At 37.0% G+C, this 14,960-nt stretch overlaps 1 protein-coding gene across 2 annotated transcripts in view; it reads right to left on the bottom strand.

Moving 5' to 3' along the window:
* FLT3 (fms related receptor tyrosine kinase 3) overlaps positions 1–14,960 on the bottom strand; it is a 59,260-nt gene that overhangs the window by 14,890 nt on the left and 29,410 nt on the right. For both annotated transcript variants that reach the window (XM_087937205.1, XM_087937206.1), the window contains exons 9-16: positions 13,819–13,984; positions 8,880–8,986; positions 7,231–7,339; positions 5,674–5,849; positions 4,850–4,935; positions 4,632–4,764; positions 4,440–4,544; positions 1,841–1,951 (exon numbers count right to left, since the gene is read on the bottom strand). In XM_087937205.1, coding sequence (XP_087793331.1) covers positions 1,841–1,951; positions 4,440–4,544; positions 4,632–4,764; positions 4,850–4,935; positions 5,674–5,849; positions 7,231–7,339; positions 8,880–8,986; positions 13,819–13,984 — 993 coding nt within the window. The remainder of the gene's footprint in view (positions 1–1,840; positions 1,952–4,439; positions 4,545–4,631; positions 4,765–4,849; positions 4,936–5,673; positions 5,850–7,230; positions 7,340–8,879; positions 8,987–13,818; positions 13,985–14,960) is intronic.

A 14,960-nucleotide genomic window follows, 5' to 3' on the forward strand; every position in this document is an offset into this window, starting at 1 on the left:
ATGTCCAGCTTATTTCATATAAGGATAAGGGATCTTCCCTGAGACTGCTTAAAACATCTAAATCCTGAAGACACAGCTCTACAGGATATTTCAGAGAGGTTGTTTATTAATCTGTCATTTAATATGCTATCTGATATATATATATATATATATATATATATATATATATATATATATATATATATATATATATATATGGATCTTTGGTTGTTCGGGTTTTCTCCCGCGTAAGATTCAAGTATCTAGGCAACGTTTCGATGAAGTCTCATTCATCATCTTCAGGCTTCTATCTCCGGCTCTGTGCTTCTCAGAGTGATGTGAGATTGCAGCTGCTTCTTCCTTTTAACTGCTAGTGGGGGTGGGACTTGATTGGGTGGGGGCTTGGCTGTGTTCTGATTGGGTGGGTGTGTTCTCATTGGTAGGGGGTTTGGCTGTGTTCTGATTGGTTGGGGGGTTGGCCGTGTTCTGATTGGTTGGAGGCGTGTTCTGTTCAGGTGGGGGCTTGGTTGTGCTCAGGTTAGTCTTAGTTGCTGGGGGATTTGAGTTGGTGAGCTGTGATCTTGCTGTTTGGCTTCGAGTTCATGGTCGTGCTGCATCTTCATAGTGGGTGTCGGTTTGCTTCATGTATGGCTCGGAGAGGTTTGAAGTGGGTAGTGATGCAGCTGCAGTGCAGCTTCTGGTCCATGGTTGTGTCTCATCTTCTGAGTGGGTGTGAGTCTGTTTTCTACATGGAAGTGTGGTGGTGGCATCTTGTGTGGCTCTCATGGGTGTGGGTCAGAGCCGGAGACAGAAGCCTGAAGATGATGAATGAGACTTCATCGAAACGTTGCCTAGATACTTCGAATCTTACGCGGGAGAAAACCCGAACAACCAAAGATCCACATACAAATACCCGCGAGAACCTCAGAAAATATATCTATCTATCTATCTATCTATCTATCTATCTATCTATCTATCTATCTATCTATCTATCACTGGATTGTGGCTGGGGTCTCAAAACTTTTCAAGCTGATGGGTAATAGCAATAGTACTTAGACTTATATACCACTTCATAGTGCTTTACAGCTCTCTCTAAGCAGTTTACAGAACCAGTAACCTTTAAATGCAATGATGTTCTCTCAAGTGACTATAATGGGAGGATTTCAGTGGTGGGATTAAAATTTTTTTACTACCGGTTCTGTGGGCGTGGCTTGGCAGGCATGGTGTGACTTGGTGGGCGTGGCATGGCCTGGTGGGAGTGGCAGGGGAAGGTTACTGCAAAATCCCATTCCCTCCCCACCCCACTAACCTATTTCCAGCTCCTTTCCCCTGTGCAGGGCAACAAAAAAAATACCCAGCCAATCAGCTGGGACCCGGGAGGCAGAGAATAAATGGGGTGGGGCCAGTCAGAAGTGGTATTTGCCAGTTCTCCAAACTACTGAAAATTTCTGCTACTGGTTCTCCAGAACTGGTCAGAACCTGCTGAATACCACCTCTGGAGGATTTCCCTAGTCCCAACACAATTAATACTGCTCACCAGAGAAGAACACATTTAACAGAAGTCCTACTGGTGTTGTTTCTTGTCATTTCTTCTAACTACCCAATATATTTTCTGCTACTCTAGTTTAAATTTGCATTTTATTTTGCTGGCGAGTTAGGCATACTAACAAGCAATGTACTGGACATTTTATTTTCTAAAACTTCTATAGTGTTTGTGATATCTAAAATCATTCTTGGAAATAAAAGCATGCTAAAGTAGGCGGTTATGAACACACAGATGCCCACCAATGTCATGCCAAGGGCCCCAAATATATGACTTAATACTCTAGCTGTTAGTACATTTCAGAAATATGTGGCTCACTTGACTTGGTGCATGCTCCTAGCAGGTTCACAATGTTTTCATGACTTCCAATATGAATCATCATTTTGAGTTCAGACATTAGAGCATCCTTTTCCAAAGAGTCATATTTTTCTGTAAAGGTAACATGGCAGATAGTAACCATACAGAATTTTTACAATAAAATATATAACACATTAGAAATAATTTTATTAACAGAATGTCTAATTTAATCAAATATTTCACTTGAAGGAGGAAATGAGAGTGAACAAGTAAAAAGATGGCTGTAGCTCTTACAGCAGTGCCTTGTTTCCTCGTTCTCTGATACCATAGGATAGTCCATTACAACTCAAAAGTAAAAGGAACATAAAGAAGAATAAGAAAGACTCTGCTATGTACCTACCCATACCTGCAGTGATTAGGAAATACCTTCTAAGGAAAGAATAAAAGAGAAACTCATCCTAAAATAAAATGGGAAAAATGACCCAGAAATAGTCAAGCATTCTTCATTTTTTCTTTTTATTCTCTCTCCTCTCTCCCTCCATCTCTCTCTCTCTCTCTCTCTCTCTCTCTCTCCCTCTCCCTCTCCCTCTATTATTTTAAAAGATAAAACATGCTACAGATGTGGAAAGGGATGTTTCTAGTCATTCATGGACCCAGCAGTTCAAGTTAGTTGTTGACTGCTGTAACTGTTCATTGCACTAAGATTTGATGACAACACATTTCTAGCAAAATACCAGGATATATCACAAATGTAATACAAATGTATTTTTATGTTAAATAGTCTAATTCTCCCATCATATACATTACTTTAGGTACATCTTTGTGGCATGGAACCAGTCTGTATCATTCTCTTTAGTGGATTTTTTCCCCTTGTTCTTTTGTGCAAGAATTGCACATAGAAAGGTATCCATTTGCAAAGGATATCAAAAGAATATAATTATATGAAATCGTTTAAACCAAAAAGAACTCTATAATTAGAATTCTTATACAATTTTAATTCCTTTAATATAATTTTAATAATATTAAAACTAGCTTTTTAAGGAAAAAGGACTTTTAGAAAAATGATGTAAAGACACAATGTTCACTGAGATGGAAGCTATTTTTTAAAAAGCATCTGATAAAAGGATATTGAATAGCGCATAGCAAAGTCATAGAGTAAAAGCAGTGATAGAATATTAGGTCAACATATCTGGCTACTGACATGGACCAGAAATATATTGATTCACATTACTTTAGTGACTTTCATGGAGAAAATCTATGTAGCTGCTAAAAGTTAGCACTAGCTTCATGGCATGTAATCAATAAGTATAGTGAGTTAGAAGTTATCTACTTCAACATAAATTTCATATTGGCTGTAGGGGTGGGATTCAAAATTTTTAACAACTGGTTCTGTGGGCATGGCTTAGGTGGTGGGCGTGGCTTGGTGGTCATGTGCTGGGTGGTTATGGCTTGGTGGTCATGTTATTGGCTGGGTGTGGCCAACTCAATATCCCTCACATCGAGGCACGCATCTTCTCGCCTAGCCTCTCATGACTGTGGGGATGCTGCAACAGTCGTAAGTGGTCATGTCACTTTTTTCAGTGCCATTGTGATTTTAAATGGTCAGTCCACATAAGCAAAATACCAGCAAAGGAGGGGGAAAAAACTCCAGAGACATTCCTGAGACAGGAAGTCTAGTCCTGCCAAGAATGTAATAAGGATTAATGGAGAGGCAGTTTCTGTAAGCAACACCAGAATGTTTCCTTCCTGCCTTCCTTACAGGATTAGGCCAGTAATTTCTTCTAACAACTGGTTATCCAAACTGCTTAGAATGTCAACAACGGGTTCTAGCGAATTGGTGCAAACTGGTAGAATCCCACCCCTGGCTGTATGTTTGCATCGCATTTATCCAACAACCAAACCATGTTTTAGTTAGTTCACATGACACACTGAATTAGGTTAACACATTATAATGTAATAAAATGTCATTGGCTAGATTATAGTTCAATCTGTGGCACAGAGATAAGTACTCTAATCTGTTCCTTACTGCTTTCAAACCTTAGAAAGAATTGATCTTCTTTTAATGACTCCATAATCCCTTGTGGGGTAGAGCCTGGGCAACTGAATGGAGCTAGCAGAGTATTTACTGGCTGGATGCCCTTCCTGTCATCAAGGCAGAGTTTTGTTCAGCAGATATATTCTCATTATGTCCAGAGAGAGAAATATCTGCCTCTACCTAGGATCGAACTCACAGCTTCCTGATTGTGAGCTGAGAGCATCACCTCTAGGCCACTGCACCACTCTTTAGCAAAAATTGATAGCACACAAATATCAGAAAGCTAATCGCCTAACCCATCTTTTCGGATGTACAATAAATACTACAGCATGGATTCCACGTCAGAAGGCTCTGTTTTCTCCAAGAATTCACTTAAGAGATACATGGCATGATACCTTGTCAGAAGAGAAAGCTGTTGGTCTTCATTAGTTGAGCTTGAGACCACCAATAATAACGGTTTAGAAAGGGATCTGTCAAGCACAAGCAACCAGACGCACAAGTGTACAGAGTCCAAGCTTACTACTTTAGTGATGGGAGAAAATCGGGTTGATGCAGAGATCACATTCTCCTTAAACTTGTAGCTACCTTTAAGCATTTTGACCGCAACTTGGATGGATGCTCCAGCTTCACCAATTCCATATGCAGTAGCATTCACGACTTTCCCAAAGGCACCAGAGCCCAATTCTTGCCCTATAAAAAAATATATTTTCCTTATTTTGCAATTCACGTTTGCTTATTTTATGATTAGCTTCAGGAAGAGTACCATGGACAGCTCACCAAATTTCAGGTTTTCTCTAGGAAACTCCCACTGGACATCATACTCCAACTCACTGAAATTAATGGAGGTGTATTCATTGTTGGAAGAACCAACCATTTGTATCATATGCAGTTGTCTTTCATATCTAAATTGCTAGAGGGAATGGGAAATTGTGAGTGGTAAAAGTAACATGCAAAAGGAGACAGAAATGAATAAAGAGTGTCAAGTTTGCTGTTACCTTTTTATAGTTTCGGTAAGTTAATATGCACAACGCAGCGATAATTGGAAAGCAGACCCCAAATGTTGCATATAGCGAAAAATTACCTGGAAAGCAAATGCAAAAATTCATGCAATTTGAAAAACAGTTGAATTATGAAAGAGGGAAGTAAATATTTACTCTCCTTGAATGAATGAATGCTTTCTGACAAAATTGACTGTAGAGTACTAAAGCTTCCCAGGAAAAAGATTTGCAAATCTTTGAGGTGTTGCATGATCCTTATTAGACTTGCAAATATATATAACACATAGATTAAATTAATTTTTATAGACCAAGCTTTCATGTCTTGAAGAACATACATCTGCCTATCAAATGGAAAGTTAAGAATTGTTCATAAAAAGGGCAAAGAATGAAGGTAAGCATACAGTGGTCATACATGAGACTGATCTGTATCTCTGGTGATTTACCCACCCCTGGAGAAGGACATACTAGTGTGTTTCCTGTGAGCAAATACGTCAGCTAAAGTATATTCATTGGAATTTCTTTCAATCTCAGATCCCCATTTATAAAATAGCAACTGTGTTCTGTCTTACTAACTGCAAATGCAGATCACAAAATGCTTACAGTGAAAAATCAAAAATCAAAAGCCAACCATTGGAGTTTGGTGTTTCTACAGTATAGGTTTGGAAGCAAAAAAAAATTTCAGATGGGTTGAATTTCTTAAATTCGATCTTTAAGACTTGGTCAAAATTGCTCAACATACTACTTCTAAATTCTAAAATTCAATGATCTCCATAATATTTCACCATATACTCAGTAGTCTAAACCGTGTAATTATACACTACCTTTTGGTTCAACAAAATAAGATTCACAAGAATAGCCAACTGAATTGTTTGCACAGCATTCAATTAAACGTCCAGTTTGTATGTTCATTGTATCTAAAGTGCTGCTTGAGATCCAGGATCCAAATACTGTTCCTTGACGTCTTCCATTTGAAATTCCATCTGTGATTTCAGTACAACTGAAAGGAAGAAAAATCTATTCACATTTTCTAATGCTCATGCAAACTATTAAAAATTCAACATTACAAATAAAAAAAAAAAGTGAGAACTTCTAGGGGTTCAGCTGAAGGAAATAGAAAAAATCAAGATGGCAACTGTGAGCAAAGTCCTGACACCCCTCTTGCATGTATCACTGGATTGTGGCTGGGATCTTGACGTTTTTGGCATTTTGATTCCCTTCCCCCCACCCCAACAAAATGACCTTGAGAACTTCATATAATCATATACTTTGGAATTAGGTATGAAGGAACAGTGTAAGCTGGCACCTTTTTTTAGTTACAGCTTCTTTATATTTGTCAGATCCTCTTTGGAATGCATGTTAGAGTACTGGTTCACAGAAAGGGAATTCTCAGATTCCATCTGATTACCATTTATGCTAGAAGTGATGTAATATGTTAACCAATCCTAGGGCATATTCTGGCCCTCACTAATGTTGTCTTTATAGATTTTTGCTAGGGTATGCCATCTATCTGGGGGAGGACAATAAGAAGGCCATCTTATGTTCTGCAGTCCATTGTTGATTATTCATACTCTAAGAAACATTTTTGACATTGCTTACATGCTTTAAAAGAAGGCCAACCTCACAAGCCATTATTTGGAAGAACGGAACTAAAAAAGGAAGTGTTATCAGGGTCTTCTCTTCTCATCTCCTCTTACCCTACCCTACCCTACCTTACCATATCTGTGGTGGTGCAGTGGTTAGAATGCAGCATTGCAGGCAAACTCTGCCCAGAGCCAGGAGTTCGATTCTGACTGGCTCAAGGTTGACTCAGCTTTCTATCCTTCCAAGGTTGGTAAAATGAGAACCCAGTTTGCTGGGGCGCAATATGCTGACTCTGTAAATTGCTTGACAGTTTCTGGAACTGTAACTACCAGAATCGTAATTGATGAGATGGCCTGACATGGGAAGACAGCAGGAATGGAACTGGCATGATGTAACCCTAATTTGCAGCAGGAAGAATATAAAATGACAGCATTCTTGGATAATAATGATAAGCCGGGACTCCTATTCTGTTAGCAAGAACATCTATCTGTGTTCACTTTCTCTGAAGTTCTCAGTTCGAGGTTTAGGACACGATGGAAACTTTTCTGTATAATTTATTGAGAGAAATATTTTGAACTCTGAAAGGTGCACTATGAAGAGGTCTGTCATGGAACTGAGAATCCATTTGTCTGACCCAGTGAGGTCAATCGAAGCTTTTGTTCCCATGTCATTTTATTTACTATTAAAAAAAAACCCCAATTATGTCAGTGTTGTATGATCCATAACTATATCATGGTTAATCAATGGAGATCAACCACTCACATCAATGGAAAAATTCAAAGTAATTTTTTATTTACTTGATACGTTTTCTGTAACATTCCTTCCAGATCCACAATGAAGCAGGATTGCTTTCAGCAATGCAAGATAACTGATTAAATGTTGAGCTCATTTTTACTTTAGGCTTGCCTGCAAAGATAATAGATAGTTTGGTAATTCAATTTTGCAAACGTTGCCAGAACAGCTTCCCTACAACTTAAGTCATTTCTGTTTAACTGCTTCTGATTACAAACTCATTTGTCTAAATGAATAGCTCTTTATATGAATCACAAGATAACTGACTCCAAATCAAGTATATTTAAAGCCAAACTAAGCACAGAATAAAAGATACTACACAGCAATACTATTTTTTTTTATCTTTGACTCAACTTCTCTGTTTTTAACCTTATGTTGTCTTACTTTGTCTTCCCTTATCAGCTGTCTGTTACTGTGTTCAACTCACTAAATCGGATGGTGGATTTGGGCTGCATTAGTCAGGTGAAACTGGATGAAGGCAGGTACAGAGCAAAACATCAGGGTCATAAATCTATGGCATCAATAATCAAATCAGTAATAAGCTAGTCAATAAGCTATCAATTGATGCATTTAGCTGGATTCTATCCCTCTCTGTTATCTTTCCCAGCTTTTCCCAAGTTGATTTCCCTCACATTTCCTTCATTTTGAACCAGTGACTAATGACTGAGAGTTACAGGGTTTGCCTTGAGAACATTAGCAAAGGCCAGTCCGTCATTTCAAACTTCCAAGCATTTGTCTTGTAGCACAACTGCACGAGATTCCTTCACTGAAGATGCGGGATACTCTATCATGATGTTTAGACTTTACAGAAAAGAAGTAGCTTTATATATTCCATTCCCATTACTGCACCCAGTCAGTCGATCTAGCTAAGTATTAACCCCCACATCAGTCCCCACTCCTGAAGCACAGAAAGGCTACACAACATCAGTGCATGATTGAATAGATTTTTAAGTTATAAATCACAAATATATAAACATGCCATTGCTTTGCCTAACCTGCCTTTCTGGGGTCTCAGATTTAAAATTTTTCCCATCCAGTTTGGAAATGCTTTCAATCTTGCATATGCCGGCCTAGCAGCAGGCTGTTTAACCATCAAACCATAACCCTTCCCTGCCAGAAGAAGGGCTTTGAAATTTCCATGTCCTTTGAATGCTACATTTACATCCCTCTATGAAAATGTTCAGTTAATTAAAGACATCATTTAGATATGGTTAACTATTTCAAGTACAAAACTAACTTGAAATAATGGCTTTATTGAGTAAAGTGGACTTTCACACACTGATAAGACAGAACTGGAAGAAGTGCGTAAGAATAAGTGAGGTCAAGTAGACTGATTTGTCTATATAACTTTAGCTGGCTGAAAGAGACTTTTTTGTTAATTTAGGCAGATATTTTACTAATGCGAGTACACTGCTCCTGGTTTTAACTTATTGTTTTGATTGATTTAACTGAGGTGATACTTGAACTATTTTTAACATTGTTTTCATTATGAATAGCACTTCGTTCATTTCCTACTTAGTCCCAACACATTTTTAAGGGTGACAAGCTGGAGAAGTTTATGATTCAGTGGAAAAGATGGGTAAAAATTAAACTTGTTAATAAACACAGCATGGTACTGAACATTGATTGATCTTGTTTCTTAAAACATACTCACTCTTCACATAGAGTCTTAATGTCCTCTTTACAAACGCATCACTATTTTCTGCGTAGAACAAATATTCGCCAGATTGCTTTTTATGATCACAGAGGCTTGCAGAGATGCTGTTTCATAAAGGAAGGAAGGATCATTCAAGTGTACATTCAGGTGTAGTCTTTACTGAAAGGCTCTATGGTGAGTTTTTAAGCTACCCAGGTTGCTCTTAAAGAATAAAAACCACCAAACAACATTACAACCAAGTAACGTTGTTCTCCCATGAAGGTTTGAGAAGCAGAACCTTCACTATGGCATCTGAAACTATGGAAATAATTCATGGGAACAATTATTTTCTTTTCCTCTATATTGCAATAAGGAAAGGGACTTTCCTAAACTCTACAGATGGGCCAGCCAGCCAGACTTTTAGGAAATCAACCACATACAATATTACATTTGCATCTGGTCATGTACTTAACCTTTCCTCCAAAACCATATATAATACAAAAAGGTAATTTGTTTATTCTACAGAAACCTCCCAACCCCTCAGTTCTGCTGATTTGATCTGAAGCAGGGCACAGATGGATTTTGTGGATTTGAAGTTTACTAATATTCCCTTCTATTATGAGGCCAGAAAAAGGTTTTCCAAACACTCTTCTTCCTCTTTTTCAGGATGAAATTCTCTCCACTAAAGGTAGTGGACCATATAGCCTAGCATACTGCTGAAGTGCTGATTGGTAGATAGTTGTTTTTTAAACTTTCTGGTTTGAGGTGTAGGGGATGACTGGCCCAAGCCTACCAGATCAACTTCTCTAGCTAACACTAGGAGCTGAGACTCTCTAATCCTACTTCATCAGCACTGGCTCTACAAATTTCCAATCAATAATAGTCATTTATATAAACTAAGAACAGGGTGGATAGATAATTAGATAGGTATGTAGCTAGATAGATAGGTACATAGATAGACAGATAGATAGATGACATAGCCCCATTTCTAATCTTTTAAAAACTGTAATAACACAAAAAAGTTAAGATTTGTATCTATCAAGGACAGCTTTCATGTCCAGCTTTGATCTGGTGGGAGGGGCGAATAGGTAAGAATCTATAGCACCACTATCAGAATAAACTGAGCTTTAACATAGTAGAGGTCAAAACCTTTCAAATCTTGGGTCAAATGAAGTCTTCCAGGTGTTTCAGTCTGAATCTTCAAACTTTGTTTTCTTTTCTTCATTTATGCTCCATAGTTAATGCTCCATAATTACTCCATGTACTACAAAGCTTATACAAATTGCAAAGAACAGAAGATGCCTGGATCCATTTTTGCTGGTTTTGTGGTCACTCATTTAGTATGCTAAATAAAGATACAACCACATTTCTACCTATATTTGACTTTGACCATCCTGTGGCGGCATGTAGCAACTAAAGATTTCAAGGGAAGTAATGAAACTTCCTTAAAAGAAAAAAAAAAAACTTCTTACCTCCTATTTTGCAAAAACAAGATTACAAAAAGAGGTGCATTTAGTCTGCACCAGCCATCTAGCCCTGCATAATACAGGTAAATGAACAGAGTGAAAGAGCTTGCATTTTCTCTTTCACATGGACTCAAATTTACTACTGCTTGGGCATGACAAGTAGTTCAAAGGAAATAAAGATAGGGCAGGCAGAAGACTCAGAATCAATTTATTGACAGCTGGAAATATATGAGTTGGACTCCTTCCTTCACTTTCCCTGTCAGGCATCAAGATAGTCACACAGGCTAAGGTATACACACCAAACAATCACTGATCTTGGAGTCTTTATTAGTTATTTACAGCATCACTGGAACAGTTTTAGAATCACAATATTACATCTAGCCATTAAGACTTGCTGCAAAGGACAATTCACACAGCCTTATCCTGCTGTTGTTCATATTAGAAAACACCCAGCAGCCAGAAAACAAACAGGAGAGACAGGAACAAGATGTTATTATGTTAGCACAGTGGTAGCTCTTTCAGTTCCCACAGCAAAGGCTGGTTTCCACTGTTGCTAGAAAAGAGTCCAGATGGTTTTTAACATTCCTTGTGAGGTGAAAAGAAAGAGCATAAAAGCAGTGGGATTCTCAGCAAGGAAGGGCTACTTGCAGATTAGCAGTTTTGAAAGAAAAGGAGTATCTGTAGTGTCTCACCCCTTAAGGAACCTCTGATCATGACTGATGACAGGGAAATAATAATAATAATTAAAAAAAGCCACACACATTGAAGGAATCTCATCAATTTTTGTTTGTTTGTTTTAGTCCTGACCTTTTCAGGTGTAAGATTTACCTAAAATATAGATGATGAATGTATTGAAACAACAGCTACAGTTTCATCAAAATACATGTTGGTGGGATTTCAGTGGTACTGAACAGAAATCCACAGGAGGATATTCTTGGAATCCACCAATATTTAAGCAGAGGGCTAAATCTATGGGTCCAGAAGCTTTCTTAACAATTACAAGAGGAAATAAGCAAATAATAAATAACTATGTTTCCACCAAATGTGTTTTTTTCCTTAAAGACATTTTTCTTAAGAATCAAGGTATAGTATGCGTGATATGGGATATATAAGATCATTTTTTTAAAAAAGAACTAGAACATTTTTTACAAGCCCCATCTCTGAAGGCAAAATTGCACACATTAATTGGCTTTTTATTGCTGCATGTTTGGTAGCCATAGAAAACCAGAAATGCTTGCAGGTGAGTGAGGACACAATTCTCCATTTTTCTTTAGTACAAAGAAACAGGTGAGCTGCACACACAAAAAAGTGCACATTTCTCCATGGTGGTCATAGAAATGTGTTTATCCAACTTCTCTTAGCTTTCAGCAGAATAGCTTTAAAAAAAACCTTCTGAGTTTATTTACAATATTGTAAGTAGAAAACAAAAACAAAATTAGTTATGCATAGATTTCAGTTTCATAAGACTGATTCAACCTGGAAAATTAAACCAACTTCTGTTGAAAAATAAAGGAAGATTTGTTGTATCAAAATCAATAAGTTTTACTTTATGCTTGATTGAAGAAGTGAAAGCAAATAAAGAAGGAACAGAAAACCAAAAGGTACCAAGAATGCTTTGTGGAAAACCTTAGAGGAAGTAGTAGGCGGAGTAGAATCAAAATACTAAAAGAGAAAAGAGAAAAAAAATTCTGCGAGGAATTTATTTATTTATTTTCAAATATAGAAATCCTTCTCACTGTATTATGCATTATTTGCCAAACCTTGCTCCTCTTTTCATGTGAGCAAAGAATGAGAACATTTGTTCACATTTTTCTGGGATGGGCTTTTCAACTTTTTGTTTTTTTACTATAAATTTGCTAAAGTCGCTTCTACTCTCCAGTTTCTTAGTTTCTTTTTAGCATGATAAGAAGTCATTGCTCTCTTTTATCCCCTGGAAATTGCTGCCAATTTTGAACAGAAAAATAGCAGCTCTGATCCCTGCTTTGTTGTGTCTCCTCTGTTCTGAAGGAAAAGAGTAAAAAAATAATACATATTTGACACCTATCTGAAAGAAAATAAGACAAAAAAAATAGAGACAGATTCAAAATTTTTTTGAGAGGGACAAAAAAGGAAACTATTATTAGTATTCATACTAATGAGCCATAAAAGAAGACATAGTTCCATCCAATTCTGTGTTAGGGGTGTGACTTAATCTCTTTTGCTTTAGAGCGCAGGATTAAAACTAATGTAGAAACTGCAGGAAATTAAATATCAGCTCTGATTTAGGAGAATCTTCTTAAGAGTTCTTTGGAATAAATGATAGGCTCTGGGATGGGCAGCTATAGTATGGATCAAAATAAATGTAAGGATAATCACATCAGAAAAAAATGTACTGTACATGGTAACCAAATCAAAAAAGAAGGCTGAGGAGATGAGAAATTAGTCAGTCTTAAGTAAAAAGTGCTCTGAAATAGTTCTTTAAATAAACAAAATGCTTTCAGGGTAGAGGAATCCACAAAGCTGCATTGGGGCCACCATGTACTTTCAAGGTCTGTTGCACACAGACCTACCAGCTTCCTCCTTATGTTTGAAAAAAGCTGAAGGGGGGAAGGGAAACATTTATTTTTTGACTTTAATGTTTGCAGAGTCATAGAAGCCAAGACACTAAACTAGCACCTTGTAGTATCCAACTTGCTATCTTAATTAAAAAAACACAAAACAATAATTGGATGTTCCAAAATCACACGCAGCATTCATTGTCTAGAAGTTAAAAGTACAGTAACAACCCCTCACCCTCAAAGTCTTAAGTACTTCAGCACATGACAGGACCAAACAGCTCCATAGTTGGCCTATTGTTAATAGTGTTGCTGCTGCTGTACCATCAGTGCAAACTCCTGCATCACTCAGAGACCCCCTCATTCAGAGCTATGGGCTTTAAAAAGTTCACCAAAAATATTGCCTTGCTGGTCCTCATTACTGCCTGATAGAAGGAAAGACAAGATAATTAATTAACTAATGCCAGAAGAGAAGAGGGAACATGCAGAACAAAGAAATGAAAATGAAAATAACTTGAAGACACACAAATGATCTTTTCTGCAGCTTTCTCTGTCCTGGTATCCCTTAGTAACACCTATTCTATACCTCAGTTTTAAAGATAGCCTGATGTTCAACCAAAGTGAAGCACCTTCAAATCAGATCGATACTTCAAAATTTTACACAAAAATCTGTGCAACTTCAACATGCTGAATTACAATGTGATGTATTCAAATCTTTTTGCTGCATTCTGGAAAAAAAATGTTACATAGCCCGATTTGACAAGGCACTCATAGGGTAAGTTACATTAAAGTTCTCTATCATGAACTTTTAATTTAATTGGAGAAACAATAGATTGTGGCATACAAAAAATAAAAAAAAACATATACAACAAATAAATAGCATAGTTTTAAGCATCTTATCAGAAGTGGAGAAAATGCGCCAAAGCGCACAGCAGAAAAATAAAGGAAGTGAATTACCTGTAAGTGTCTGTGTAAGTTTGCTGACATGGAAATGACATTTGGGAAAATATCCAAATGCATCGAATTGGTGGATAGGCTTTAAGTTTAACTTCAAGGCAAGTATTTCCTTCTGTGCCAACTTCAAAATCTTCCTTTGCATTGGTTATATTGATAAACCCTTTGTCTGTTAAATGATAGATCAACATTATTTGGCAGAATTCAGTATCTATTTGAAGGATTTGAACACAAACACCTTTGATATTCCTAGGTCTACAGCAATTAAATGACTATAGAATGAATGGATGGCAGACTTTCATTCTGACAGTGGCACAAATATGAGAATACAATGTAGGCCCTCCTAGATCATGTTTTTTTGTATAGTTCAGCTATATGTTTACAAGTAGTAGTGGCAGCTAAATTTGCTTAGGAGGACTAGAGACTGATCTTTAATGTGATAACATTCCCTTGTTATACTGTATATTCTTGGAAACGGAGAGGCAGAGGGTAGTTCTATCTGACTCTCAGCTAATAGTCTTTAGTTGTAATTTCTTCCTTAGAATCATTTAGCTAACTTTCTCCAATAAAGATGATGTCGAACTATGGTTTTCATAATCATCCAATGAACATGGTCACCTTTTTTGGTCATGTTGTCTTTAAAGATAATATCTTCTGAATACAAACTTTTGAAATTAACAGAGTTAATAAGCCTTGCAGTCAGAACATAACATATTTAAATTGTTTTGACTTTTGATCAGTAGCTCCTTCTAACCTATCAAAGGTTATGTTTTTGCAAAAAGCATTTTCTTTCTGTGCAGAAGAAAATAGATAAAAAATGGCTGGACAATTATATGCATAATAATGTAATATAAGTCAAACAACTCCAGTATAGTAAAATTTTGATTCTCCTATACCAGGGTGGGCAATTAATTTTCCCAAGGAGCCATGTGAAAAACTGGGGCTATGAAAATATACAGGAACCCCACGGACTCACATATGTAAATTTTAAAAAAAGTTGCCTTCAAAATAAAAGCAATGCAATTGTTTTGCATCCCTGATATACACTTATTTACATTTGATTTCTAATTTCCTACTGATATCAAGCCGGCCAGACAGAGATGATACTGAAAATACCTTGCACACTTGATTGCTTATTTTTCCTC

The sequence above is a fragment of the Pseudonaja textilis genome, chromosome 7 (assembly GCF_049901715.1).
Source record: "Pseudonaja textilis isolate UNSWEBS1 chromosome 7, rPseTex1.2, whole genome shotgun sequence".
Classification (NCBI taxonomy): Eukaryota; Metazoa; Chordata; class Lepidosauria; order Squamata; family Elapidae; genus Pseudonaja; species Pseudonaja textilis.